This window comes from Sporobolomyces koalae, assembly GCF_050403365.1.
Source record: "Sporobolomyces koalae JCM15063 DNA, S_koalae_JCM15063T_v1_ctg3, whole genome shotgun sequence".
Taxonomy (NCBI): Eukaryota; Fungi; Basidiomycota; class Microbotryomycetes; order Sporidiobolales; family Sporidiobolaceae; genus Sporobolomyces; species Sporobolomyces koalae.
The window spans coordinates 677,558-702,557 of record NW_027481768.1 but is presented as its reverse complement, the minus strand read 5'-3'; the positions used below and the strand labels follow the sequence as shown (position 1 = coordinate 702,557).

At 54.1% G+C, this 25,000-nt stretch overlaps 10 protein-coding genes across 10 annotated transcripts; 3 read left to right on the top strand and 7 right to left on the bottom strand.

Moving 5' to 3' along the window:
• Positions 1-439: 439 nt before the first annotated feature.
• Positions 440-1,401, bottom strand: UBC13 (E2 ubiquitin-conjugating protein UBC13; the record flags this gene model as incomplete). Its single annotated transcript, XM_076676281.1, has 5 exons — positions 440-538; positions 672-781; positions 865-960; positions 1,053-1,167; positions 1,366-1,401. 5 exons carry the CDS (start codon positions 1,399-1,401, stop codon positions 440-442), a joined length of 456 nt encoding a protein of 151 aa, XP_076536819.1.
• Positions 1,402-1,842: 441 nt separating this feature from the next.
• JCM15063_005177 (esterase/lipase family protein) lies at positions 1,843-3,388 on the bottom strand (the record flags this gene model as incomplete). Its single annotated transcript, XM_076676280.1, has 7 exons — positions 1,843-1,939; positions 2,010-2,188; positions 2,262-2,399; positions 2,478-2,623; positions 2,706-2,787; positions 2,880-3,260; positions 3,332-3,388. The coding sequence occupies 7 exons, from the start codon at positions 3,386-3,388 to the stop codon at positions 1,843-1,845; spliced, it is 1,080 nt and encodes a 359-aa protein (XP_076536818.1).
• Positions 3,389-4,087: 699 nt separating this feature from the next.
• Positions 4,088-6,047, bottom strand: SES1 (serine--tRNA ligase SES1; the record flags this gene model as incomplete). The annotated part of the gene is made up of 9 exons (XM_076676279.1): positions 4,088-4,201; positions 4,271-4,410; positions 4,490-4,709; positions 4,769-4,984; positions 5,059-5,252; positions 5,318-5,468; positions 5,545-5,706; positions 5,818-5,849; positions 5,912-6,047. 9 exons carry the CDS (start codon positions 6,045-6,047, stop codon positions 4,088-4,090), a joined length of 1,365 nt encoding a protein of 454 aa, XP_076536817.1.
• Positions 6,048-6,398: 351 nt separating this feature from the next.
• JCM15063_005175 (uncharacterized protein) lies at positions 6,399-8,580 on the bottom strand (the record flags this gene model as incomplete). The annotated part of the gene is made up of 8 exons (XM_076676278.1): positions 6,399-6,671; positions 6,736-6,905; positions 6,973-7,144; positions 7,208-7,397; positions 7,458-7,615; positions 7,682-7,915; positions 7,978-8,322; positions 8,407-8,580. 8 exons carry the CDS (start codon positions 8,578-8,580, stop codon positions 6,399-6,401), a joined length of 1,716 nt encoding a protein of 571 aa, XP_076536816.1.
• Positions 8,581-8,820: 240 nt separating this feature from the next.
• On the top strand, positions 8,821-11,179 carry JCM15063_005174 (uncharacterized protein; the record flags this gene model as incomplete). Its single annotated transcript, XM_076676277.1, has 11 exons — positions 8,821-8,868; positions 8,991-9,307; positions 9,373-9,437; positions 9,500-9,872; positions 9,943-10,080; positions 10,148-10,205; positions 10,262-10,336; positions 10,404-10,450; positions 10,525-10,665; positions 10,752-10,829; positions 10,906-11,179. 11 exons carry the CDS (start codon positions 8,821-8,823, stop codon positions 11,177-11,179), a joined length of 1,614 nt encoding a protein of 537 aa, XP_076536815.1.
• A 1,331-nt stretch (positions 11,180-12,510) lies between these two features.
• JCM15063_005173 (uncharacterized protein) lies at positions 12,511-12,783 on the bottom strand (the record flags this gene model as incomplete). The annotated part of the gene is made up of 1 exon (XM_076676276.1): positions 12,511-12,783. The coding sequence occupies one exon, from the start codon at positions 12,781-12,783 to the stop codon at positions 12,511-12,513; it is 273 nt and encodes a 90-aa protein (XP_076536814.1).
• Positions 12,784-14,504: 1,721 nt separating this feature from the next.
• Positions 14,505-16,864, top strand: JCM15063_005172 (uncharacterized protein; the record flags this gene model as incomplete). Its single annotated transcript, XM_076676275.1, has 4 exons — positions 14,505-15,315; positions 15,380-15,652; positions 15,726-16,616; positions 16,713-16,864. 4 exons carry the CDS (start codon positions 14,505-14,507, stop codon positions 16,862-16,864), a joined length of 2,127 nt encoding a protein of 708 aa, XP_076536813.1.
• A 583-nt stretch (positions 16,865-17,447) lies between these two features.
• ALG8 (dolichyl-P-Glc:Glc1Man(9)GlcNAc(2)-PP-dolichol alpha-1,3-glucosyltransferase) lies at positions 17,448-19,919 on the bottom strand (the record flags this gene model as incomplete). The annotated part of the gene is made up of 12 exons (XM_076676274.1): positions 17,448-17,665; positions 17,775-17,854; positions 17,943-18,018; positions 18,091-18,188; positions 18,257-18,533; positions 18,592-18,801; positions 18,870-18,993; positions 19,055-19,214; positions 19,287-19,480; positions 19,547-19,592; positions 19,654-19,686; positions 19,828-19,919. 12 exons carry the CDS (start codon positions 19,917-19,919, stop codon positions 17,448-17,450), a joined length of 1,608 nt encoding a protein of 535 aa, XP_076536812.1.
• A 152-nt stretch (positions 19,920-20,071) lies between these two features.
• JCM15063_005170 (uncharacterized protein) lies at positions 20,072-22,756 on the top strand (the record flags this gene model as incomplete). Its single annotated transcript, XM_076676273.1, has 6 exons — positions 20,072-20,298; positions 20,392-20,594; positions 20,688-20,894; positions 20,962-21,298; positions 21,376-21,792; positions 21,871-22,756. 6 exons carry the CDS (start codon positions 20,072-20,074, stop codon positions 22,754-22,756), a joined length of 2,277 nt encoding a protein of 758 aa, XP_076536811.1.
• Positions 22,757-23,051: 295 nt separating this feature from the next.
• On the bottom strand, positions 23,052-24,787 carry JCM15063_005169 (uncharacterized protein; the record flags this gene model as incomplete). The annotated part of the gene is made up of 3 exons (XM_076676272.1): positions 23,052-23,632; positions 23,713-24,606; positions 24,679-24,787. The coding sequence occupies 3 exons, from the start codon at positions 24,785-24,787 to the stop codon at positions 23,052-23,054; spliced, it is 1,584 nt and encodes a 527-aa protein (XP_076536810.1).
• Positions 24,788-25,000: the final 213 nt, after the last annotated feature.

The window sequence follows — 25,000 nt, the reverse complement described above, 5'->3', positions numbered from 1 at the left end:
TTATCGGGTCTCCATTACTCTCTCTCTTTCTCTGTGTGTTCGTGTGTTGGTTTTCAGTTTTTGGCTTCTTGGGGAATATTTTCTTTTTTTTCCCGTAAAACCTCGTTCCTTTTTTCTCTCTCCACTGCTTTGTCGCATACGCATCGACGCGCTTCTTTCTTCTCGGAATCCCTTGGACCCCGGTTCATACTTTGGGAGAGACACTCTTCTTTGTCGTTCATCATCCCCTTCTCGGCCACAAGAGAGAAGGGAACAAAGAGGAGAAACCAGTACAATTTTTAACATCGAGACATTTCGAAACACTGAATATTCAAGTCAGGGCAAAAGGAGAAAATACCCCCTCATTGAAAAGAAAAGACGCAAATCAGAAAACACGGGAGAGGATATAGAAACGGAGAGAAAGAGAAAGAGAGTGGTTGTTTGTTTGGATGCTTTCTTTCTATTTGGCAAACTTGAGAGTCCATTCCCTCGATACCCGTTGTGCGTCTTGCTCGTTCTCTTTCCAGTGTGCAGCAACATCGTTTGCCAAAGGATCATCCTGTCGATTTTCGCGACACACATACACACCGAGACAGAGCAAGAAAGAAAGAAGAAAAAAAAAAAAAAAAAAAAGGTTAGTTCCTGCGAGAGAGCATTCCTTTTGAGGAGAAGAAATTGAGATTGCGACTTGCGGGATTAGGAGCAGAGAGGAGGGCTTGAATCGAGAGCAAGACGGTACGAATCTGGAGGGCCGGAGACCACTTGTCCTTCAAAATGTCGAGACAGATTCGACCCAATTTGTCTGCGCACACGCAAGGGTTCGTACAGAGAGTGTGAGAAACCGATTTCAAAGTGACTGACAGAAGAGGTGTGTGGATTGTTTACCAATGTTGGGGTGATAGATTTTTGTCAAGAATCGAACTTTTGGTGGCGCCATTGGGTAGTCTTCGGGCAAGAACAATTCGAGTTTGAACACGCCACCTAGGGAAGGGCAGGAGAATAATCATTCAATCCATCACGTCAAGCAAACAAGACTATAGCAGAGAGTTTCTCTTTCTGTTTCTCTCTCTTACCTTCGAAAGGGGATTCATTCGGTCCCGAGATGAGTACGTCAAAGTACCTCAAATTGTCATCGTGCGGGATCGCCGAGATACCGGGAGGAGAATCGGCGACGAGGCGTTGAGTCTCCTGTAATCCGTCAGTCGCAAAGGAACGAGAGTCAGGACCAGATTCATCAACAGTCAATCACTCTTCAGTGAACCTCCTTGGAGCGCAGACTCGACATGCACCGTAGACAAGAGTGAGGCGTCATATCGTGGTGCACAGCCGAGAGCTCTTTCCTTGCTGCCCCGCAACGTTGAACCAAGTGAGGAGATTTTCCCGTACCTTGATGATCCGTTTCGGCAGTGTAGCGGCAGCCATGGTCGCAATTTGGTCGTGGTGGAGCTGGATCGGGCAGACAGATCGAGGGACCGAAAGTCGAGGTCGAGTGACTCGTCGGGGAGACGCGTGCGAATGGCTTTCTCAATCCAAACGTGACCTGGACTGTACTTGAACAGAGCACGGTCGAGCGGCAGAGATGGACGACGAGAGCAAGATGAAAGGCGAGGATCCCACATCGCATGCCGAACCCCTCTCACCTTCTTCACCTTCTCTCGCACTAGTACTACCGCACTCGCTAGACTATCAGGTCGCTTCCTTCTCGACGTCCAGCCTCTGACAACGCCCGCGCAAACTCGTCATTCTGATAACCTTCAATACATTTACAATACACTCGCAAAAGGCTTTGGGGGGATTTCCAGAACTCCAACAACGCTCTATTAAGGCCCAACGAGACGTCACGGACGACTGAAATCTCAGCCGCTACGAACTTGCGCAATAGCTCGAAGCCGATCCCGACGCGCAGACGTACGGCATGAGCAACGGCTCCGTCTTGACTTTGGGTCCAAACGACAACGCCCTTTGAAAAAAGAACAGCCTCATCAGCTTTGCGAACAGATCGATTCTGCGCCGAGCTACTGAGAACCTACTGGACATCGTTCACGGCACTCTCGACGAATGCGACCGTGCGGTTAAAGTCGTTGAGCACGACAACATCTGTCAAAGCCCAGAAACACGCAGCTTTGCTGACTCGTGCCGGATCGGCGTACCCATTGTGGGTCAACGCGTCGAGAGCGAGGGCGTAGGCCGCCGACGACACGATCATGGTCTGCAAACACCCGCCTTTGAGTCAGTTTGAGGGTACCCAACAAACATTCTCGCCTCGTGAAGAGCGCGCTCACGAAATGATCGGCAATGTATCCCGGTCCACAAACGTCCAAATCTTGCATCGCGTGCACACTCGCTCCGTTCAATCGGCTCGTAGCCGGCACGAGCACTTCAGGTTGGATGATGTCGTCGTAATGAGTGTAGAGCGAAGTCTGCACCATGCAACAGATGCTGAAACGGTCAAAACCTTTTGCTCGAGAACGACCTGGCAAGAAGATTTTAGTACTCACGGTAGGCACGAGCGCTTGGTTCGCTTTTGTATTGATCGCCGCAAGGAAGTGCGAACCAACCGTCTGTTGAATCACACTCGGGTTGCATCCTTGTCCGACACTCGACACGTCTTCCAGAGTGCATGCGAGAGGGCCTTCGGCCGTGCCTGTTACATCGCGTGTTGAGTAACCAGATGCGCAATTCTCACAAGAGGCAAAGCTTGACGACAACAGAGCAGAGGTGCTCACCGTGAAAGTCGGGAGCAAGACCGACGAATGCGTGCACGAGCGATCGATAACTCGGCCAAAAGTCAACAGCCCATTGAACGTTCTGTTTCCCGTATCGTGACACCACATGAATCAGTATACGAACCCTTACCGAGAACGAGATGGTCGATGAATAGCAAGGGAATGTCGACTGACGAGACCACCTTGACTGTGCGAAATGAGCGAGACTTGACCCGTGGCGGATTTTGCCGCCAAGTCCTTGATGTTGTACGCGACGTATTCGCTCGAGACCTGAGCGTCGCCAATACTCCTACCGGGCAAATCGACGTAACACACATCGTACCCAGGTCCCGCACTCGGCAACTCGAGCACGTAAGGACCTTGCGCCCAACTTTCGGCACCGGTCGAACCGGTACCGTGTACGAGCAGCACGATCCCTCCCGCTTTGCCTTGGATTCCGTTCGGACATGTGACGGCTGAAGCGTACGTCGAGCACGGTTGCGAGAAAGTGCCAATGTTGCCAGAGTCAGTCGGGCAGGTGGCTCGCTTGCGGATCGAAGATTGCGGATCGAGGGGCTACATTGAGCTCATGCGACCATAAGCAAAGTATTCATGGGAGTCGATGTTTGACAGGCGCAAGCACCTACCGCCGCACGAGCGAGAGAACCGAGCAGAGTAGCAAATGCGACTGTCTTGACGAGCATCCTTTCGTGGCGTAAGATGGATGGGAAATAAGAGATGGAGTTGATAGCAGAGAGCGGAGAGAGCACGAGTACGGAGGCTAACCTCGAAGTGGGGCAGTGGTGAATCGGGGACTTTTTTTTGCTCCTTCTTTTTCGAATGTTCGGGCTTGTCGCCGAAATGGTACTTTGCTCCGCTCGAGCTACACTAGTGTGTTCGATTTGACGGCGCTTGTGAGGCGCAAGTACTTCACAAGTGCGGAAGAGGAAGGAGGACCAGGATTGTCGTGGGGCGAGAAGCTCTTCTGTTACACTTAGCTTCGGCCATTCCGCTCTGGCCCCTGTCCGATCGAAGTCAAGACATGCGAATGCCTGAAGCCGATCACCGCTGTAGCTGCGTCTAGCGGTGATCAAGACCTGATTTCCAGGTCTGTGCGTCGACTCGTGCGGCCCCACACACTGCGTCCAGACGGCATAGTCGCGAGGTCGCGCGAGTTGGTTCAGCCGTACGGAGTCATGTGCGCCCTCATCAAGACAGAAACCACAAGCTGCAGGGGACGAAACACCTCGCACCGGACTTTTTGTCGTGCTTCGGCCCGAAATGAGGATCCTCTCGTTACAATTAGAACAGTAGCCGCTTTGGCCGATCATACTAAGCTACCTCATATGATTTGCACCACCAGAAGAACCCAAGAACGGAAACAATCTAATCGAGCATTCAGTCTAGTGCTTCTTCTTCGATTCCTTCTTGGCGTTGGTTGTCGGCAGTTCCCGCACGTAGGGAAGGAACTCGCGACCTTGCATGTATTTTCGGAGAGGTTCGGGAATGATGACACCCTGCACAGACGATTGAGCGCATCAGCCGCGTTCTGCTGAAGAATTCAAAAGGAGGAGTCGACCACTCACTTCGGGAGTCTGGTAGTTCTCGACGATGCAGCAGAGGGCACGCTCGGTCGCACACAGAGTACCGTTCAGCATGTGAACATACACCTTCTTCGTGTCACCCTGCTTTTTGACACCGCATCGGATCTCGAGTGCTCGGGATTCTGCAGTGATCAGGGACGCGATCATTTAGTGCGTGCTTACCAGGAAAAGCAGGCAAGAAATGGGATGAAAGCAACTCACGGTAGTCGGTGCAGTTGGACACCGAGACGAGTTCCTTGTACTCTCCCTGGTGAGGGAACCACGCTTCGAGGTCGTACTTCTTTGCGGCGGCGTTGTTGAGGGCACCCGAAACGATCGAGATGAGCTGGTAAGGCAGTCCAAGGGATTGGTAGAATGCCTCCGAGTTGGCGATCATGTGATCAAACATCTCCCACGACGATGAAGGGTCCGTGATGCAGAACTGAGCACGAGGGTGTCAATGCGGAACAGACGATTGCGTACGAGAATCCGGCGACTGACCTGCTCAACCTTCTCGAACTGGTGCACTCGGAAGATACCGAGAACATCACGACCGGAAGAGCCGGCTTCTTTTCGGAAGCAAGTCGAGTATCCTGCGTACTTGACGGGGAGCTGTTCGTTGGGTTGGTCGAACCATTCGTCCGCGTGAAGGGCAGAGATGGGTTGTTCAGAGGTGGCAATCAAGTACTTCTCGGTGTCCTCGTTCGATCCTTCGAGCTGGAATCGATATGATCACAGGTTCAGCCGGCAGAAGTCGGGTGCAACAGGCGTCGAAGAAGCGGGGTCCTCACCTTGTACAGCGCTTCGTCGAATTCTTCGAGCTGGGCAGTCTTGCCCATCATGGCCTTGTTCATGAAGAACGGAGGCTGCACCTTCTTGAAGCCCTTGTCGCGGAGGAAGTCAAGACCGTACGAGATCATGGCCTGGTTTAGGTCGACACCGTCGCCCGTGAGGTAGAATCCACGGTGACCGGCAACCTTGGCACCTAAGCAGTACGTGGGCCCACATCAGTTCCGAGAGCATGATCGAGCAGGGTGATGGCGGACTTGCCTCGCTCCATCTCGAGGATGTCTAATCGGTGCATGACCTCGTGGTGCGAGAGAATTCCTTCCTTCATGTGCAGTCCTCCGCCCTTGACGGGAGGAGCAGAGTCTCCGTTGGGGTCTTTCGGGAAAAAGGTTCGCTCGACCTTGTTGTCATCCTGAGAGTTGAAGCGAAAAATCGAATCAGCATTTCTCGAGTTCAGGATGCGCAAAGGGCGAGGGCAAATAGCTCACTTCGGTACTGCTAACGGGAACACTCTCGTGAACAATGTTGCCGATCGAGCCTGCCTTCTTGCGCATGGCCGTCTCTTGCTCAATCGCCTTGGCGCCAATCGCTGCAATCTCCTTGTCCAAGCCTGCCTTCTTCTCCTTGAGCTCGTCGGCGTTCTCCTTGGCCTACAGGATGCTCTCTCTACGAGTCAGTCTCGTCGCCTAGAGAGACAGTGTTAACAGGGAGTGGAAACTTGCCTTCATCTTCATACCGATCTCCTTCTGAAGGGCGTTGACCTGCTTCTTGAGCTGTTGCTCCTGGAAAGCAGCTGTACACCACGGACATGTGAGCGCTGGGTGGATCGACCGAGGTACAGGGGCTCAGACGGACTCTTGACCCATTCGTTGTATTGACTCAACACGTCCTCAACGAGAGATTCGGGAGCGCATCGCTTCTTCTGCGAGGCGATCACGCCAGCGATGTTGCCACCTTTGTTGTCTTGCAAGAGCTGAAGATCGATACCCATCGCGACTGCGTTTTTTTCCGGTAGCAAGATCAAGACACCAAGGAAGGTGTCAGTCGAGACCGGATCCGTGCGAACGCGTCAGGAGCGGTTCCTAGCATCGTGTGTGAACGGGATCGAGTGACTCACAGTATAGTGTGGACGAGCAGCAAAGTGGAGCTGAAGCCTGAATCAGATGTTGCGTGTTTCACGCGCGCACGCGAATGGACTCATCTCTCTCACTCTCCTCGATCCTAGGGCTATCTAGATATCTAGATCTGAAAGCAAGCGCAGTTTGCAAGGGGAGGGATATGGAAATTCAGATCAAAACTCGATTTTTAAGGCTAAAATCTCGCCGCTTTGACTTGTCCAAGGTTACGCTCGTTCTGCTGTTCCCTCGACACCACCTGAACCCCTCGCATCTCGTTCCCGCTCGCGCTCGAGTCTCTGCCGTTCCTCTTCTTCGAACGTGTTCGGGAGCTTGTACTCGCGAATAGGCAGACTCGTCAAGAAGCACAACACTGCAACCCCCAAGTTGAGCACGAACACACTCCGCAACGCGACGAGGTAAGAGGCGCGCGCGAGAGACTGGTCGTGGTGAGAGAGGGAAGGAATGATTGTCGACTGGTGTCGAATCTTGTCGATGAGCTGAATCCGCATTCCGATTGCCATGAGCTTTCAATCGAGGCAGAGACCAGAGAGTAAAGCGTACCTTGCGTGCTCCGGCGCCGGTGAAGCGCTTGTGGAGCTCGACGTTGAGGACCGCTTGCAGCAAGGAAGCGCTTGAAGCGACCCCGACAACTTGACCCACGTACCTAAACAAGTACGTCAAGCCCGTCGCGGTGGCCATGTCGGCTCGATCGACAGATGCGATGATCGCAACTACATGGGCAGTAAAGCAATCAGCGCCAGACGCTAGGTTAGATGCGTGAAAGATGGGGCGACTCACTCAGTGCGGCAGTAATGACACTGGCGAATCCGAATCCGCTCGGCAAGATGGCGAGCCACGAGTGTACGAACCCAGAAGTTTCGTCGAGGAAGATGAAGCTGAAGAGGGCAATGATCGGGAAGAACGAAGTTACAACGATCAACCAGTAGTATTTGCCAGTCTTCCGAATGATCTAGAGCCGACACGACCGTCAGCGATGAGTCGTGAGCTCAATAGACTGCAGAGAGAGGCTCACGTATCCGGCAAAGAGAGATCCAATTGATAGTGCGATCGAATTGGGCAGCAAGTGCGCGCCAGCTTGCGAAGCCGACTTTTGCTGCACAATCTCGAAGAATTGCGGGTAAAAGTAGAGGATCGAGAAAGATACGAAGGAGACGGTGAAGTTGATGAGGCCAACGAACAAGCCGTTACGATCTCGCAGAATGCTGATAGAGGTCAGAGATCAGTCTCTGTAGGCGGGAACGACGGTTCGAAATATCGCGCACCGAAGAGGCATCACAGGCTCGGGCGAGTAGAACGCTTCGACGAGCACAAACGCGATTGTTGACACGACGAACACGATGAGCGGAACCCAGACATAGGGACTGTGCCATGGTTCGTTGCGGTCGTTCTTGAGCGAGAGAGCAAAGAGGAGCGAGCCCAGCTGTTTGGGCACAATTTGATCAGACGATTACGCTCGGCTAGGGTGGCTTAGAGCTAGGTCACTCACGCCGAGGACGAGAGTGAGACTCCCAAAGTAGTCAATGCGCTTGATCATCTCGCGCTTGCTCTTGCCTTGCCCTTTCGTCTTGTAGGTCAGGTTGCGGAATACGAGGCCAAATGCAAGGACGAGCAACGGCAGCTGTCCGATGAATGCGGTCCTCCAGCCCAAGCGGTCCGAGATGAAGCCACCGAGGGGTCCGCCGAGACCGCTTCCCGCCCCAAACCACAAGTTTGCGAGACCCTGCATATAAAACGTCAGAAGAGAGGCAGTCTTGACCAGAATAGCGGGCCGAACTCGCGTACCTGGAACAGTGCTCGCTGTTTGAGGGGAATCAAGTCACTCGCGACGATCGAACTGACACTCATGAGGCCTCCTCCGCCCATTCCGGCAATAAGGCGCCCTACGAGAAGTACCTCCATAGACGGAGCGAGACCGCACAGTGCGGTGCCTGCTGTAAAGAGACACAGCGCGCCGAGCAGAGCGCCGCGCCTGCCGACAATATCTGCGAGTCGACCATACAGCGGCGTGAAGGTCGCGGTCGAGAGGAGATACGAAGTGCCGAGCAAGCCGGCTTGGTTGGATTTGTGGAACGACGAGGAAATATCGGAGATGAGCGTCGCGACGATGGTGCCATCCAATGCGCCCAGCTGTCCAAGGCAACGGTTCGGGTCAGTCGGAACGGTCCGGCCGGCTCCCTCGGGTCAGCACGAGAGCAAGCTGAAAGACCTCACAAAGACTCCAAGCCACACGGCGACGAGGATCATGTTCCTACGACGCTTCGGCATCTGCGTCGGGTCGTCGACATCGTGTGCCGAAGGATCCGACTGCGCGCTCGTCGGCGTAGAGTCGGAGAGCAAGGCTGTCCGCTCAGAGACACCTGACACATGGCGTGTTGAGTCAGACATCGCTGAGAGATCCTGAGCGGCGGACAGGGGCTCGAATCAAGCGAAGCGAGGAAGTGTTGCGGAGTCGTGAAATTTCTTATCCGACTCGCGCGCACTCTTCTGCCTCTTCTCACTCTGCTGAGCACACTCGACAGATGGTCATGGTCAGCAAACAGTCGTTGAGGGTAGTCGGCTCCGCTAGCCTGGTCTGTCTCGTTGGAGGGTCAGTTGCCACGCTCAACCTTTGTACACCGCCACATTATGCTGAACTTCTCGACTCGGCTCATATCGCTCCGGAACTGGCACAGGGTAAGTGATTCGCTCTAACTTGGCGATAGTGTCGGGACAGGTGCTTGGAAGCAGAGGGGGCTCGGACGCTAACATCGCATTTGCGCTTCTTCCCCCTTACGCCTGTCTCGAACTCTCCTCAGCTCTTCGGATTTGATACTGCCTCCATCTCGCCAATCACGCAAATGCCGTCTTTTGTCGCTCATTTTGGCCAGTTGGATCCGCTCACGCAAGGCGTTCTAGTTTCAATCATCCTGGTCCCGTCTGCATTGACCGGTCTGCTTGCGGGCAACTTGTCCGACTTGATCTCCCGCAAATACACCATCTCGTTGGGTTGCACCATCTTTGCACTTGGCTCGGCCTTGAGTGTCGCCTCGGTCAGCCTCGACATGCTCATTGCCGCGAGATGTATCGCAGGAGTCGGCGAAGGGCTCTTCCTGTCCGCGGTCGGAGTCTACCTGTGCGTAGTAGTCTGTGTCCCTTCCCTTGAGCTGTGCAGTCTGGCTGACTGCCATCGAACTATAGGTGCGAGATCTCCCCCAAGCATCTTCGGGGGCGCCTCATGATCATGAACCAAATCTTCAACACGGGTACGTGCTCTGCCCATTCCCTAAATCGTATGCAACTGATGTCGTTCTCGTTACTGAATCAGGTGCAATCGCGGCTGGGTTCTTCATCTGCTATGGGACGGTCAACATCCGCTCTTCTTTCTCGTGGCGTCTGCCATTCATGCTTCAAGCGATCATCTCGACGTTTGTCGCCCTTACCTGTCCCTTGTTGCCCTACTCGCCGCGATGGCTGTTGACTCGAGGCAGGCGAGAAGAGGCAGAACGAGTTCTCGACTACTTGGTCGACCCCAAAAACGTCGAAGAGCGTCGGGAGCTCTTGCAGTCCTCGGGAGGCGGCGAAAAATCATCGATCAGAGGATCTCAGAAAGACGCGTTCAGAGCGATTTGGAGGGAGGATGTCAGGAAGCGAACCTTCCTAGGCATTGCACTGAACTGTTTTCAGCAACTAAGCGGCATGTGCGTACTCGAGCTCGACTTTGCGGACTTGTCCCGCCAAAATCCCACTGACGTTTTCATCTGTCATCAGCGACTTTGTCTTGTTCTTCGCGCCGCTCCTGTTTCAGCAAGCTGGACTTGATGCCAACACGAGCAGCTTCCTCGCTTCTGGAGTGACTGGAATCCTCCTGATCTGCTGTTCGATCGCTGGTCAATTCTACATCAATCGGTGAGTCGTGTCTTCTCGTGCAAGTCGTCCGCGTGCTAATGAGGCGTATCGTTTGCGGGTCGTTCAGAGTCGGAAGACGCACAATTTGGCTCGTCGGTGGCACCGCAACTGCCACTTGTCACTTGGTACCGCCTCTCCGATCCATCAGGATCAGCGATTATGTACTGACAGATACCTATAGCTTCTTGGATCGTTGTATGCGTCCGGGGCAGCTCGAACCCCAGTTGGCAAATGGATTGTCATCATTTTGATCGAGGTGCGTTTGAATGAGCCACTATGCCTCCAAATCACAAGACTGACCATCATGCTTTGTGATCTTGAAGCTGTTTGCGATCAGCTTCTCATCAGGCTGGAGTTTGATCACAAAGTTGTGAGTCGCTCGCCTGTACTCGCTCACCGAAGTTTGCGCTCCTCACCGAACGTCTTGCCCGCTTTTCAATTCAGGTACACCGCCGAAATCCAGCCTTCTCGAACACGGTCTGCAGCGAGTTCTGTTGGTCAAGGCTGCAATCAAGCCGTCAACTTCGCAGTCGCAGTCAGCGGGCCTTACTTCCTCAACGCTTCAGCTTATGGCCCCTACTTCCTGTGAGTGAACTCTCGACTCTCTTACATCTCTTAACGAGTTACGCCACCATGCTGATGTTTTCGTTCGGATCTTCGGACGTGGTTAGTTACGGCGGTTTCAGTGCGCTTGGAGTGGTTGTCGGATACCTCTTCATGCAAGAGACGATGAACCATTCGCTCGAGACGTACGCAATATCTCTTGCATCCTCTTTCTCTTTCGACCCCAAGCGCTTACGACAGATCCCCCTTCGGCTGCGACAGGATTGATGCGACGTTCTCGCACGCGACGCTTGCGGTTCCCTGGCTCGATGCCAGCAACTCGTCCACGAGGAACAATGTGTTCAGAAACGCATCTTCCCGTCTCAATCACGCTCAAATTCGTCGCCGGAGTCGGAGCAACAGCTCGCAATTGCCAGGAGAACGGCGAGGCGAGATTCGCAAAGAATTGGGGCTTGCAAGTCCGGGTCGCAGGTGCGAGGCGCTGAGAGACCTCGACGTTATCGAGGAGAAGGACAGCATCGAATCGAACGCATAGACCTCTCGTTACTCACGAACTAGATTTTCTCCGGATTCACGCTGATAGACGGTGTTTCTCATCCACTATAGACTATCATAGATCCTGTAGCCTTTAGAATGTAACGCAATTACATGTAGTCTAGCGTGCGCGCGAGTTGTGTGAACCAGCGAATAGTTCAGAGGCAGCAGCCAGCGCGAGCGTGCGAGTACGTCAAGCCGTGCTGCACAGCAACGACGCTGTTGATGGTCACACTAGCCGGGCTTCAGGCGCTGAGTGTTTTTGGCTTCTACCCGAGAGGCGGCGTTCAAGCGCAAATAGACTCAAAGTCAGTGATTTGCACGAACCCTTAAGGGTTGAGCCACTTCCTGAAGCTCAGAAGGGGTATTCTAGCCTGAGCAGACCCGATAAGTCGAGGGCGAAGACTGGTGCTCGACCGAGGTAAAGCCCCAATCTGCCTGCTTCAATGAAGCAGCATGATGCAACAGGAGATGGTCTGAATCGGCCAAGATGATGAGCTTGATCGATTCACAGTAGGTAGCGCTCGAAAGGTCTTGCATCAACGCATCTGGGCCGCTCGAGCCTCGTCCGCTTTAACAGCTTCGTCGACACTGCCACGCTAAGGAAACCTGGCGATGCGCTCGTCGTTAGGATCCCCGCTCGACACGAGCGGCGCTCGAATCGCTTGACAGCTCGGCAACGGGATGCCGTACGTCGGACTTGCCGAGGAGAAAGCGCCTCGAGCTCGCGCGCGCGCCGTGCCGTCCGTCTTTCTCTTTCGCTTCCTCTCTCTCTCTCCCTCTTCCCCGTTGTCCCGCCTTTTCTCATACAGCATCTCGCCTTGACGCTGCTCATGGTGAGCGAGACCTACACGTCCAAGTTCTGCCCTGATTCGCATTGTTCGGCCAAACTAGTCCATTCTGTCTGGACTGGAAGCATTGACGAGCCCCCTAAATCCAGCCTCATCCACCCGTATCGTGACAATACTCCCAGTCCGAGACCAACCTTGCGCTTCAAGTACTGCTCCGTTTGCAGTACGATGCGCCATAGAGACTACGTCGGGGCCATGATTACGGCTCGGAAAGTACTCGTTGTCATCCGGAAAGGCCCGCAGACGACGCTGAAGGGACTCCCGTCGACCGCCCTCCTCAGCTATCAAGTGAGGACACTCTTGGGCGCATCTTCCGGACAAATGCGGAGATGAAGCAGATCGGTGAACTCATTTGAGACAAGCTGGGAGCTTTCGACACCACCGACGGCTCAGCAAGCGTCCCTCGCCTCACTCTTGGAGGAAAACATCAGCAACGAACTCAAGGAAGCGAGAGACCAGGAGATCCTGAAATCGCTCTCGATCAGCCTCGCCCCGTTGGAGCTTCCTCGATCAGATTGCCGACTTGCTCCTCTGAGAGGAGCGCAAGGAACGCTTGCTTCCCATCCGACGACGCGAGAGCTCCCAACTTCTGCCAAACGAGATCGCCGATCCGCTTCATATCCGCATTCGTCCGGAAGATGCGCCCCAAGAGTGCGGTCACTTGGTATCCGAGAAGGTCTGTCGATTCGAGCTCTTTGAGCTCAGTCTGCATCCCTTTCCGAATGACATCGAGTCCTTTCCAGGCCGTGTTCATGGCGCCGACGTAATCTCGATGAAGCATCTCACCGCAAACGAAGCAGTACTTCAGGCGAAAGGTAGGGCTCGGTCTCGAAGCATCGTTGCGATAAGGGTGAAGAAGGCTGTATTTCAGGGCGTTCGAAGTCAGCACGTACGCGAGCGATCACAGAACGAGACAGAGTAAATTTTTCTTTCTTGGCCGAACAGTCGGGATCGGGGCATAACTTGCATGTATACGCTTCATTCACCATCAGCAGCGTCAAGTCGAGATCCTGACGCGCCTTGACAGCCTTGATGAAAGACTCCGCTCCTTGCTTACCCTTGCCGAATCAGACATTCCGCTTCGATACTTTCTCCGTCACGGCGGTGATTGCCAGAACTAGCGAATTTGAGCCGTCTTGACGAGATATAGCTCGTCAACGAGCTCGCGGGCGCTCGAGTATTCGATGCTTCGGGCGGAACTTGCATTTTGCCGGCTTTTGCAAGAGCTCAGACAGCCGTGATATGGATATAGAGAGGCGCTTGACCTTGTTCGAGATGATCACGAGCTTGCGCTGCAATTGCGTTTGTTCTTTTCAGTCTCTCGCAAGGCTGCTATCGACTTGATATTGCGATCATCAGCTGGCTTGTATATATCTTTCGGCGGCGAAAGAGAACGGGCAAGAGGAGGACTCGACGCGGGAAGAGGGGAACAGATTGTGTGAGCGAGGAATGTCGGATTCCCCACCAGCTTCACGCGCACGAACCTCTCGTTCGCTCCTTCACCTCCTGGACACAGTAACGCCGCGGGAGAGAGCAGAAGCTGCGATACGACTGTTTCATCTCTTGACCCTCTGTACCTTGCCTGTGGCTATCGCACCCCTGCCCCTTCTCGTCGTCGTCGTCGTCGTCGTCGCCTTGGCTCTCATCGTCGCCGACTCAATCACTCAACTCATTTTCCCTCTTTCTTGTCAGCATTTGCGGCCCCCGCAGTCTCTGCGCCCGTCTTTGCTCAATTCTTCTTGTCGTAGCTAGCTCCCCTGACCCTGGAGAAGATGTTGTGACATCGGACGCAGAATGTGGTGCTTCATGATGAATGAACGAGCGAGAATCGGGTGGAATCGGAGAAATCGCGGCAGCAATCAAAGCCAGTCACTGGCGTACGAACATGAAGGACGGCTGGTAGGTACAGATTCTGTTGCGGCGATCTGGTCGAGATTTGAACGGCGATCCGAACAACGTTGAGTGATGCGGAGGCGTGCGCGTGTGGCATGCGGCGAGCAGGGGGCTCGACAGCAGCCCGAATGAATCGGGATCAAGCAGACGAGTGTAAGAGATGTCGAGTGGAGCAAAGGTTGAGATTGGAGATGCCGCAGAAAGAGACTGCATTTAGAGCGCTCATATCAACGGCCTCGGTCCTCTCCGCTTCTCGCCGCTCGTCTGCTTCGCGTCAGCCCAGGTGTGCCCTCGGAGTGCTGCTCCCGCCGGGACTTGTGGCTGTACGGCTCGCAGCACGCGCTCCCTGTTCGTCAGCGCAGCCAAGATTCGCGGTCGATCCGACGTTCGTTCAACTTTCGGCCCGCATTCATCAGCCGACCACCACGCCCACTCGCTCGCGGGATCTTCGGGTGCATTCGTTTAGCCCGTACTGTTCTCTCGACGCGTAGACGAACGCGTCATCCAAGCCAGCGCTTCGACCGTGGGTCTCGGCAAGCACCTCTCGCTTCGTTCGGAAACACCCTCTCCGGTCCTCCTTAGATGGCCTCCGCCGTGTCCCCGGCGCCATCTCCACCGATCTCGTCGTCGCCAGGATCGCTCTCCTCCGCTATATCCGACTCTGACTCGGCGCCGAACCCGGCGTCCCCACCACCTCCGCCGAACATCTTCCCCGACCTGCAACCGCTGGACCGCCCACCTACGGCCAAGCTACTCGCATCGGAAGTTCCGACATCACACACGAATACCGATTATAAGCGCAGGAACAGGTTCTCGACGCCGCTGATCCTAGAAGGAGTCGGCAGCGCGTCGGATTCGAGCGATGACCGCGCAGTTAGGTCACCAGGCCTGAGAGGGCATCACCACCAACGAACCGAGTCAGCCGCAGCAGCATCGACCAGTGATGGCCGCAAGCGCAGACCATCGATCCGGACGCGCACCTTGTCCCTATCGTTCTCGCCAAGGGAGCAAGCGTTCACCCCGACCACCCCGCAACCATCTCAGGGCACGGTCGCCGCGTCCTCGTTCCCGTTTCCATCCCCAGGTCTAGCTCCGAATCCGGCTTCCACCAGAGATCCGTCTCAAACAACCAAGCGCGACGGCCGCGCATCTCCAACTGAACCAAAGCGCGCGGTCCTCGACCGCACATCTTCGACCGCCTCGACCATCTCAACCACCGCAACGGCAGCTTCCCGGCGACCACGTCCTGTACGTTCGAGCATGTCGAGGATCGACCCGCCAACACGGAGCAACAGCTTGCGCGTTCCAGCATCAGTACCCATGTCGAATCGCCCGAGCACCTCGAGCGCGGAAGGAGACGCTAGCGAACATCTCGAAGCCAAAGTTGTCATCCGCAAGTCGTCATGCTCGTCATCCATCAGCTTTGTCTGATATGCTGATCGATTATGTGAAAGCAGTCGGCAGTCAGGGAGTCGGCAAAACATCCATAATCACGCGCTGTACGACGGGCCACTTTCGCAGCAGCCTGTCATCGACTGTCGGCGCGAGTCTCTTGACCAAGAAAATTGCAGTCGACGGCACGAAGGTTCGGTTTCAAATCTGGGACCCAGCAGGACAAGAGCGGTTCCGCAGTATGGCACCGTTGTACTACCGAGGCGCGCTGGCCGCCATCTTGGTGTACGATGTCACAGACGAGGCGAGCTTTGACGATATCAAGATATGGCTCGAAGGTAACCTGACTGCTGCCTCCGTGATGAATTGGGTGTTGTCCTTCCGCCACTGACTGTCTCGTCTTGGCCGCAGAGCTTCGCAAGAACATGTCGGAAGAGCTCATCATCATTGTCGTCGGCGCGAAAGCGGACCTCTGCAACTCGTACAGGACTATTCCGCTCGACTCTGCTCAACGCCAAGTCGCCACTTGGCTATACGAATTCCAGAATCCGCCCGCGGAATCTACGCAACCTTCATCTTTCTTCTCGGATTCGATCGCGTCTGGAATGCACTCCCAGCTCGCAGATCCGACTGGGACAGGATCACACACCTCGCCACGAGGCTCTTCGCCCTCGAGTCCGAATCGTTCGCGGACCAGCACACTCCCTTCGTCCTCGCAGCCACCACCTCTCGCAGCGTCATCTTCCACCAAATCACACCTCGGTTCAAGTGTACCCGCTCGACCTGGAACCCCTTCTGCTGCTCTGGATCGCGTGCGCAAGATGAGCAACCAACTCACGCGCCCTTCGCGTTTGGCTCAATCTCGAGAACCCTCAGCGACGGGGAGCAGTGCGACCGGAGGACCAGTTGGACGCCTGCACAAGCATCCGGGGCTCACTGCCTCGATGACCATGCCCGATCTCGGTTCACTCACGTCGCATTCGAACGCTTCTTCAACCATCATGGCTCCTCCACACACGCCTTCGTTCCAGACTTTGCCCCAAACTTCGAACCTCAACCCGTACGAGATCGGGATGGTGCGGTCCACATCGAACAAGATTGGCTTGTCCTTGTCGAGTCTGGGCATGTCGGCCGCGAGAAGACTCAGTCACGACGAGCGGATGAAGAAGACGTGGGAAGACTCGGTGGTGGAGCGCGAGCGAGAACGTCAGGAGCAACGCGACGCCGAAGCGAGAAGATTGGAACAGATGGTCAAAGACTGTCCTGTCAAGGTAGTTGAAGTCAGTGCCAAGGATGGATCAGGTAAGCCCTTTTCCCTCTCCTTCTTGCTCCCTTGCTCCGATCCGCCCCGTCATGGTACCGATAGACACTGATCCGCTCTCGATCTCATGGTAACAGGCATCGAAGAAGTTTTCCAATCAATCGCTGAAAAGCTCATTGTGCGCAAAGCCGAGATTGAACACGCTCGAGTCCTCAGGAGTCGCAACTCGATCATGCTGCACGAATCGACTCCGATCGACACGAGCAAGGCTGGATGGTGTGCTTGTTAGACAACACGCCGCTTCAGCCTCCGACAATCCCGAAAATTCTGCCGACACTTCTCCCGAACCTTCGATTTTTCCCCCGTTGTCATTTCTCCTCTCCTTCGGGCCCTTTGCTTCTCCTAATTCGCCTATTTCTTCTCTAACGGTTTCACCTATCGCAATCTTCTTAAGCTTATTGTACTTATTCTCGCATTGATTCCCTTTTTTGAGTTTCTACCCTTTTCTTCTTCAACCCCCACCATCTCCGTAGTCATCCCGTGACCTACCTCGTTCTCTAGTTGATCTCTTTCTCGTCACGAAACCTTCCTTTGATACCAGTTTCTCAACATCCACACTCTCCCAAATCCCGTTGAATCCGATTTTTTCATTCCTTGTTCCTAGCGTTTTCCTCTCGCTCTTCTTGCTCTCGCTTTCTTAGCTCTACTCGCAACTCTTTCTTTCCTCTTATTACGACACTTCTCGCACGAATTAACTGGAAAGAGAAATACCACAGCTGTGACACGAGTTGCCCGACCAAGTGACCCATTCGGTCATTGCAAAAGTTGTGTGTACCAACCAACTCGCAACACAGAGGAACCGAATCCTTTTTTCACTGTACCAAGAACCCCCAACTGAGTCGGATCCAACTCCATCCGATCCCCATCGCGCAATACACGCTCGTGATCATGAGAGGCAAGAACTCGAATGATGCAGAATCGATGGACGATGATTGACGATGTTCCGAGGAGCAGAGTTCGAGAGATTCAGTTTGATCGCAAGAGATTGTCGTCAGGCGAGGGAACAAAGAATCGTGTAGGATCGAGACGTCTGTGCACATGCGCGGTTTCAAAGGGAAACAGATCAGCAAAAGAGAATCATTGAAAAGTGAGGGTATGTGTTTCGGCTCTGAGAAAAGAAAAGGGAGATCAGGCCTTACAAATTTGCAATACGACAAAGCCGAAGAGATAGATCGTTTCGAGTTTGTTCACAACCATAGAGGTAAAGCTGGGCAGCGGGCTACAAACGAGATGCACCCCAAACGTGAGCACGTGAACGTGGACTCCAAAATCAAAATCGAGAAGGAATTTGGGAGAACGAGGCGCACCGATACACCACTCGTCGTAATTGCGGGAACACGAGAGTGAACCAAATGCCCGAGACGATCAATTTGACGGGCGTTTCTAGTGACGAGAGCTTGATCCCGTTAGCAAGAAAAGTCATCGTATTGGACACGTACGAACGCCATGATTCACCCGCCGAATTTATCAAGAGCGGGAACAGGCCGCACACGCCTGCAACCGTCGCGATCCTGAACGCTCTCAAGTGGTTGTCGTCCTCGACCGAAGTCAAGCTGTGAACAAGTCGTTCCTCCGTAATCAGCCAACGAGTATGAGCATATGTAGAAAGATAATGGCGCACCTGAGCGGAATCAGGAAGAGCAACACTGCTTTCTCGTGCACGTGCCAGCCCCACAAAAAGCTCGTCATGGCACTCAACACGACGGCGTCGATGAACTTTTTCGTAGTCGGGTTGTACCACAGTTTGACGAGGTAGATCGAGATGAAGAAGAACGTGATCGCAAAAGTCATCGTTGGAGTGACGTTGGGGAGAACTCCAAACGTAGTCGAACCGATCAGACCTCGCGAAGAAGAAGTAAGCGCTTCAGTTGCGATCGGTACTCCTCGAGCAACGAGATCTACACAGAATCGGGGTGAGTGCTCGGTTTGGAACGAGATAGAGAGTAAAGCGTGTACATTTGACCAAGACTCGATCCGCAGCGCTGACAAGTGCCCAAGCGTTGCCTGCCCAGTATGCATGATTGAGCCCGCGCTGGAAGGGAAACAAACGAGAGACGATCTGCTGGATTTGGGAGGGTCCGCCCGCAAGTACGAAAGGCCCAAAAGATAGGGCACAGACTGTACCGACGATCAAGCCAAGCTCGATCAATCGATCTAATTGAAAGCCTGATGTGTCCAGATATTTAGGAAAATGTGGGCAATTGGATTGGACAGGTTGAGATACAAATACTCACGTCCTTTGGGAGGGCAACAGTGCGCTCTGAAGAGGTAGACCACGAACGGGGGTGCGATGTAGATGAAGATGTGCTTCAGATTGAGCAAGGTTGCAAACAGCGCAGCGCAGAGATACAGCTTGTTCTGTCGGGGTACGGTTATCCAGTCAGTCAACCTCAAGGTCGCACAAGCAGCGTTGACCTACCTCCTGTGCCGCGATCAGGCTCCACAGGAGTATCCCGAGGAGAAATCCGTTGTATTGAAAGTGAATGTGATCGACCATGATCAAGCCGGGATGAAACAAAAGCGAAGCCGCGATGGCGAATGCAGTCTTGGGATCGGGTTTGCGAGTTTTGCGTGCCCATCTGGATGATGCAATTTCCGGCATGAGTCGCACACGAACAAGACGAAGGGTGACTTGCAAGCCTTGAACTGACCGAAATACTGCAAACACGAGCACGAGTTCCGAGACGATCACGGTCGTGCGTTGAAACGCGATCGCGGTCGGTGCATCGTAGCGCAAGTTGTCAAGGCGGACGATTTCGGGGTCGACGATGTACGCAAATGTGGAAAGTATCCGCTCGAAGAAGGCAAAGAACGGCGGATAATCGAGCGTCCATTCCGAGGTGGTCTAGCCGACGGGTTGAGAGAGGAGGTCAGGAGCTGGACGCGCGCCTTGATTGTCAAGCGATCGTACATCATGGTACCACTCTCTCAGCGGTAATGTATGGGTAATCGCAAGCCTGTGAAGGTGGTCAGTCAGCGGAGAAATCTCAAGTTGAAACGAGTTGGTCGAGAGCGGACCAATTGCGGTGCACCTCAAAGTCGGTTGATCGGCTGCATGCAATGACCCGAGGGATCAGTCGATGGTGCCGAATTCGAGGGTTTCAAAGCGGGACTTGCTAGGCTGAGAAGAGCAGGACCTTGAGCAAGATGGACCCCACCAGCACATCTCGCTCCTTCACGTCGAGCTTGTACCATGCACGGTGATCGCGCTCGTGCTCTCGGTCGAGCTCGACTTTGGTCCGGACGCTGTCTGCCGCCACGGGTCGATCGCGTTGTCGACTCATGGATGAACTCGAATTACCCGAACGGGCACGTGTTGACGCGCTTCAATTCAAATGGACCCAAATATTGATTTCCTACAAATCGCTCATAACCGAGATTACAAACCCCACACGAAGCTGTGTTTGGTTTCGCTCCTTCCCGCCTCGATGACAACATGTCAGAATACCGCTCATCAAGTGCTGGTAATACCAACGCGGTCCCTTCCAACGAAGGCGGTAATCACGACGTCGCTATGAGCCAAGTCGCACTGCAAAACAACGTCGAGCAAGTTCACCGCGATACTCAAGAAGCTCGTCCGTACAACACCTCAATTGCCTATGGCCCGAAAGTCGCAGAATGGTATCGTTGGTGCGACGAACGGCAATTTGGAATGTATACTCGGTACGTTACGTTACGTTAATGCTGCTTACAATGCACGTCTGGCCTCGCCTCGCCAAGCTGACTCGAACCTCTCCTCGTTCGTACCGTGTACAGTTACACAGTGTACGGAGCGAAACTTCTCCTCTTTCTGATAGAGGTGGTGATTAGACGCGCAAAGAAGGCGAGGGGGAAACACAAGAAAGATGTCGTCGTCGCGGATACTCGAGGAGAGGGTGGTGAGCGCGGCGATGAAGATGCGCCCCCTGAGGTGGATGTTCCTGTGTCCGACGAAATCTTCCGCGCGGGCGGATTCAGAAGTAAGCCTTCGCGTGTCCTTGCCCTTTTTGCGCGTCGCGACGGGGCGAGACTCGATTTGCACGCTGATCGCGTACTGGTTTCTCTCTCGGCAGTCGACCTTGCTACTATCGACTGCGAGCTCAGCGCCAAGACGGTGAGCTTGTATGTGGCGGCGATTACGGATCTATGGAAGCGACAATGCAACCTCAAGGTCAACAATCATCAGCACCCCCGTCACGGGGCGGTTTCCGAACTCCTCAGAGCTCTTCGGACTGCGCAAGCTGACCGGGAACGTCGCACGTACAAAGACCGAGAGAAGGGTACGTTCATTGATGCCGCGAGCGGTCTCCCTTGTAAAAGCTAACATTCCGATACGGTCTCTCGCAGGACCTGCCATCGACGGATACAGTTCTGTTGACGACCTCAAGCGCCTGTTCGAACACTTTGACGCGCGTGAGAGTATGGAAGGGCTACGCGACAAACTCGCTTTCGCGATTGGTCACTATGCAAACGTACGAGGTCCGAACGTTCGGAACCTCGAACTCCCGGATCTCCAACACGTGGATCTCGAAAACGAAGGGTACTCGGACTGCTTTGCTGTCGTATGCCTTGCCAACAATGACAAGACAGATCAGGGAGGGCGTCCCGAGTACGGGTCTTTCATTCGCAACAAGCTTGTCGGAGTCTGTCCCGTCAACGCGCTCGCGTTCTACCTCTTCGCTCGGTCCGCAATCCTCTCTGTTTCTAGCCTTCTTCTCTCTTTGCTGCTCGGTCACAACTGACGCGTCGTGGGAACCTCAGATTCCATGTAGACTGTGATCAGTTTCCAACGTCAAACTCGACCTTCCCGTCCTTCGCCGCTTCTGCAGATTGGTACAAGATCAAACTTATCCGATCTCCTAAAAGCCTCGAGGATCCAATATCATACCAGCTGCACCGCAAATTCGTTGAGAATGCTTTCAAAGCGGTCGGGATCAACGCGAGCGTAAAACCTCACGTCGGAAAGCAGGCCGAAGTGCGCGTGGAGTTCGACACAAGCGCAGATCGAGAGTCAGTCAGCTCAGCGGTGGATCCGCTTCATCTCACGGCAATCCCTCGCGATATTGTCCGCACCCACGCCGGCTTCCATCCTGCTGGAGGCACATATCACATACCTCGAGATCTCAAGGTACCTGAACAGCTGCTCGACAAGGTTTTCCGGAAGCGAAAATCTGGTTCGTTGGTCCCCTCGTCTTGGAAAAATCTCAGCTTTTATTCGTTCGCATTCCTAATGTCGGCCTCCATTCTCGCGCATAGGCTTGCTCGTCAAGAGACAAACGACAACGACGAGTCCGACATCGCCGCGCAAAGCTTCCTCAAACTCCTCCTTCGCTTACGCAAGGTCGTCATTCAAGATGCCGCAATCCTTCGACCTCTGAGACCGACGCATCCTCTCTTTCAACACTCGCTCTTCTCCGACCCGGTCTATATTGAATACGAGCAGTCGATGGCGCGACACCTCTCCGCATCCGAGAATCTTGTTCCTCTTCCTCTACAATTGCACCAAGCGATGCCGCTCCTCGCCGAACACATCACAGCTGGCTTTGCCTCCATGATGAACCGATTCTCTGATTATGAAGCCGAGATGGAAGCTAAGATCAAGACCATCCAAGAGGAGCAAGCAAATCGCCTTTCGACGATGATCCAAGATCTCTTTTCCGGAAGAGTCTCTCTCCAATTTCAACCTTCAGCTTCTTCGCCACCCTCGACTCAGCTTTCGACCGATCTCGCTCAAACAATGTTGCGACCGACCTCGCACGCGAATGTTGTCGCCACGTCCACCACGGCGCCTTCTCCTGCGCTCACCTCGGATGATGTCGCCCTCTCGAATCTCAAGATGAGCCGAAAATTGATCTCGGTCACTGACCTCTGGGAGGAGTATTCAGTCGGAATTGATGATGGACAATGTACAAAAGAAGCTTACGAGGGCAAAGATCAAAGTTGGAGGAAAGGGAATGACTCGGAGAGGAAGTTCTATGAACGGAGGAAACCCATCTGGCGCGAAGTCGAGAAACAAGCCGAGGCTCGAGGTATTACAGAGCTCGAAGCGGCCGAGCTCCTCGAGGGTTATCGGACGTCGAACAGGCTGAGCTTGAACCAACTCGCGGAGGTCATCAAGAAGGATCAGCTTGTACTCGCTTAGATAGTTTGTTTGCATCTGCTTTTCACTGTAATCTCTCATGTTGTTGTCTCTCGTAAGCCAGTCCGGTGCCAAGTTTCCCCGGGCGGAATAGGATCCATACTTCGCGACAGGCGTGCTCGTGCATTCCCGTCCAGGGTTTCGAGTCCTTGGTCAAAGGAGGCGAGTGACAGATCTGGCAGCACGAGCAACAATTTTGCAATTACCTCTCGATTCTATTACTGTTTTTGAAACTTGGTCTTTCGAAAACTGCGAGTAGAAATTACAACATGAATTTTCACAGTGCCTTGGGGTTCATTTACATCCGGCGACGACCCCAAGCCGAAACCGCCGCGAGTGCGACTGCCGCACCAATCGCGCTTCCCGCCGTCATGAACAAGCTCAATTTCGATGCCGACAGTGTCATCTGATCCGCTCCAGCAGAGTCGTTCGACTTGGTCGACGAGAACGAGTACCATGGTCGAGTAGCCGGCACGCCTGTGGGCTGTGCACCGACCGACCCTTTCGTCACGAGTGCTTCGAGCGTCGTCAGGCGCGAAGTGAGCGATCTCAATTGCGTCAAGAGCGCGTACACGTCTCGGGAGGCGGAAGGCGACAGTGCGACAGAATCGTTCGACGACGATCGGGGCGTAGTGGCAGGGGTCGATTGCGTGTCGTCTTCGGAATCGTCTTCCTCGTCATCCGAGACTGAACCTTCCGATTCGGAAACAGTTGGGTCCTCGCCATTTGCAAGCGTGGGCTCCGAGACTGAACCGAGCAATGGAGGAGGCCAACTGTCGGCTTCTTTCGTCGGTCCTCGAGCCGTCTCGCCAAGCTTGACCAGCGATTTCGGCAACATGGTCTGAGTGACGGTTTTGAAGACCGCGTTCGGCACCCAGGCTATCAATTATGTTCGAAAAAGCAGCATCGTAAGAAATCGAATCGTGCACTGAGGTTTGAAAGAGGAAGAATTGACCTACATCCGAGCCCAGATAGATCCGTGATCTGAATAATTCTGCTTCCTGCACCTTCCTCTTCAATTACAAAGCCCGAAACGCTCAACTCCATGCGATTGAACGCCGGCGTCACTGGTGCATCGTCGTGTTCAACTGATGTCGAAGCGCAATAGATCCGAAGTTTCGATGCGACCGGTCCTACCGTCTCGATCGTGTCGGTCTCCATTGGCAGTCGGCCTGGGATCGAGAGCAACACGAGATCTTTCGCTTTCACGAGCGGCATGCCTTTCATCTTCATGTGCGAAATGTTTGCCTTTTTGCCGCCCACCTCGAACCGGATCACCTCGTTCGCTCCGCTCGTCATCGAATCCCATGTTGCGCGTGACGACAAGTCGACGAGAACCTCGTACAGTTTCTTGAGCGGCACATCCGGGAAATGAGCGCCGATTCCGTACAAGGTTTTGATCGACGGATGTTGCAACACGGTGATCGAGTCTTGTTCGAACAAATTTGTCCATGTCGACAGTGAAGCAGGTGGAATCTTCGTGGTAGGCTTGGCGTCCGGGAGATGTGACAGGAACGAAGGCTCGACCGTCGAGATGAAATTCGCGACGTTCTCGTCTAGTTTCTCAACCGGGAATGGAGACGGTGCGAGTGCGACCGGCAGAGAGCGTAGTTTGGTACGTCGACTGCGGATCGCTCGACGATCCACCACTCCCGAATCTTCCGGCGAGCTCTCCGTCGTCGTTACTGGCGCGGGCTTGAGTGTCTCGGTCTCGACAACGCGAGTTGGACTGGAAGGAACGGGAACGGGTTCGCGTGATCTGAAACTAGGAATTGTATCGAGAAGAGAGCGCAGGACGAGCAGGAGGACGACCTGGATCAACCCGACATGGAGGTTGTCTATTCCGAGGCGAGCTAGGGGGAGAGTGTGCATGGGACACGAGGGTCAGCTCAAAGCGATGAGTATGCGAGGCAATTACAACTCACATCTTGCACCGAGTAGGAAGTAGGCTGGAGACAGCGAGAGCAAGAGGGCTACGACCGACTTGCTCGTGTCTTGCAATGGCGAGACTTCACGTGACGCGAGCGTTGACATGTGAGCTGATACTACCAGTGTTCACGTCGAGTTGCGCTCTTGTACTGACGAAATAGCGCGTTCGATTGATCCGAGACTGATGAAAGCAGAGCAAGTGGGGAGCGAGAGAAAATGCGACCCTAGGTGGACCTGTCGATCCTTCTGGCGAGATGACCGAGCAGTCTGCTTGCTCTGTGGATTGCGGATCAAACAGCTTATGGAAGGCGGGATGAG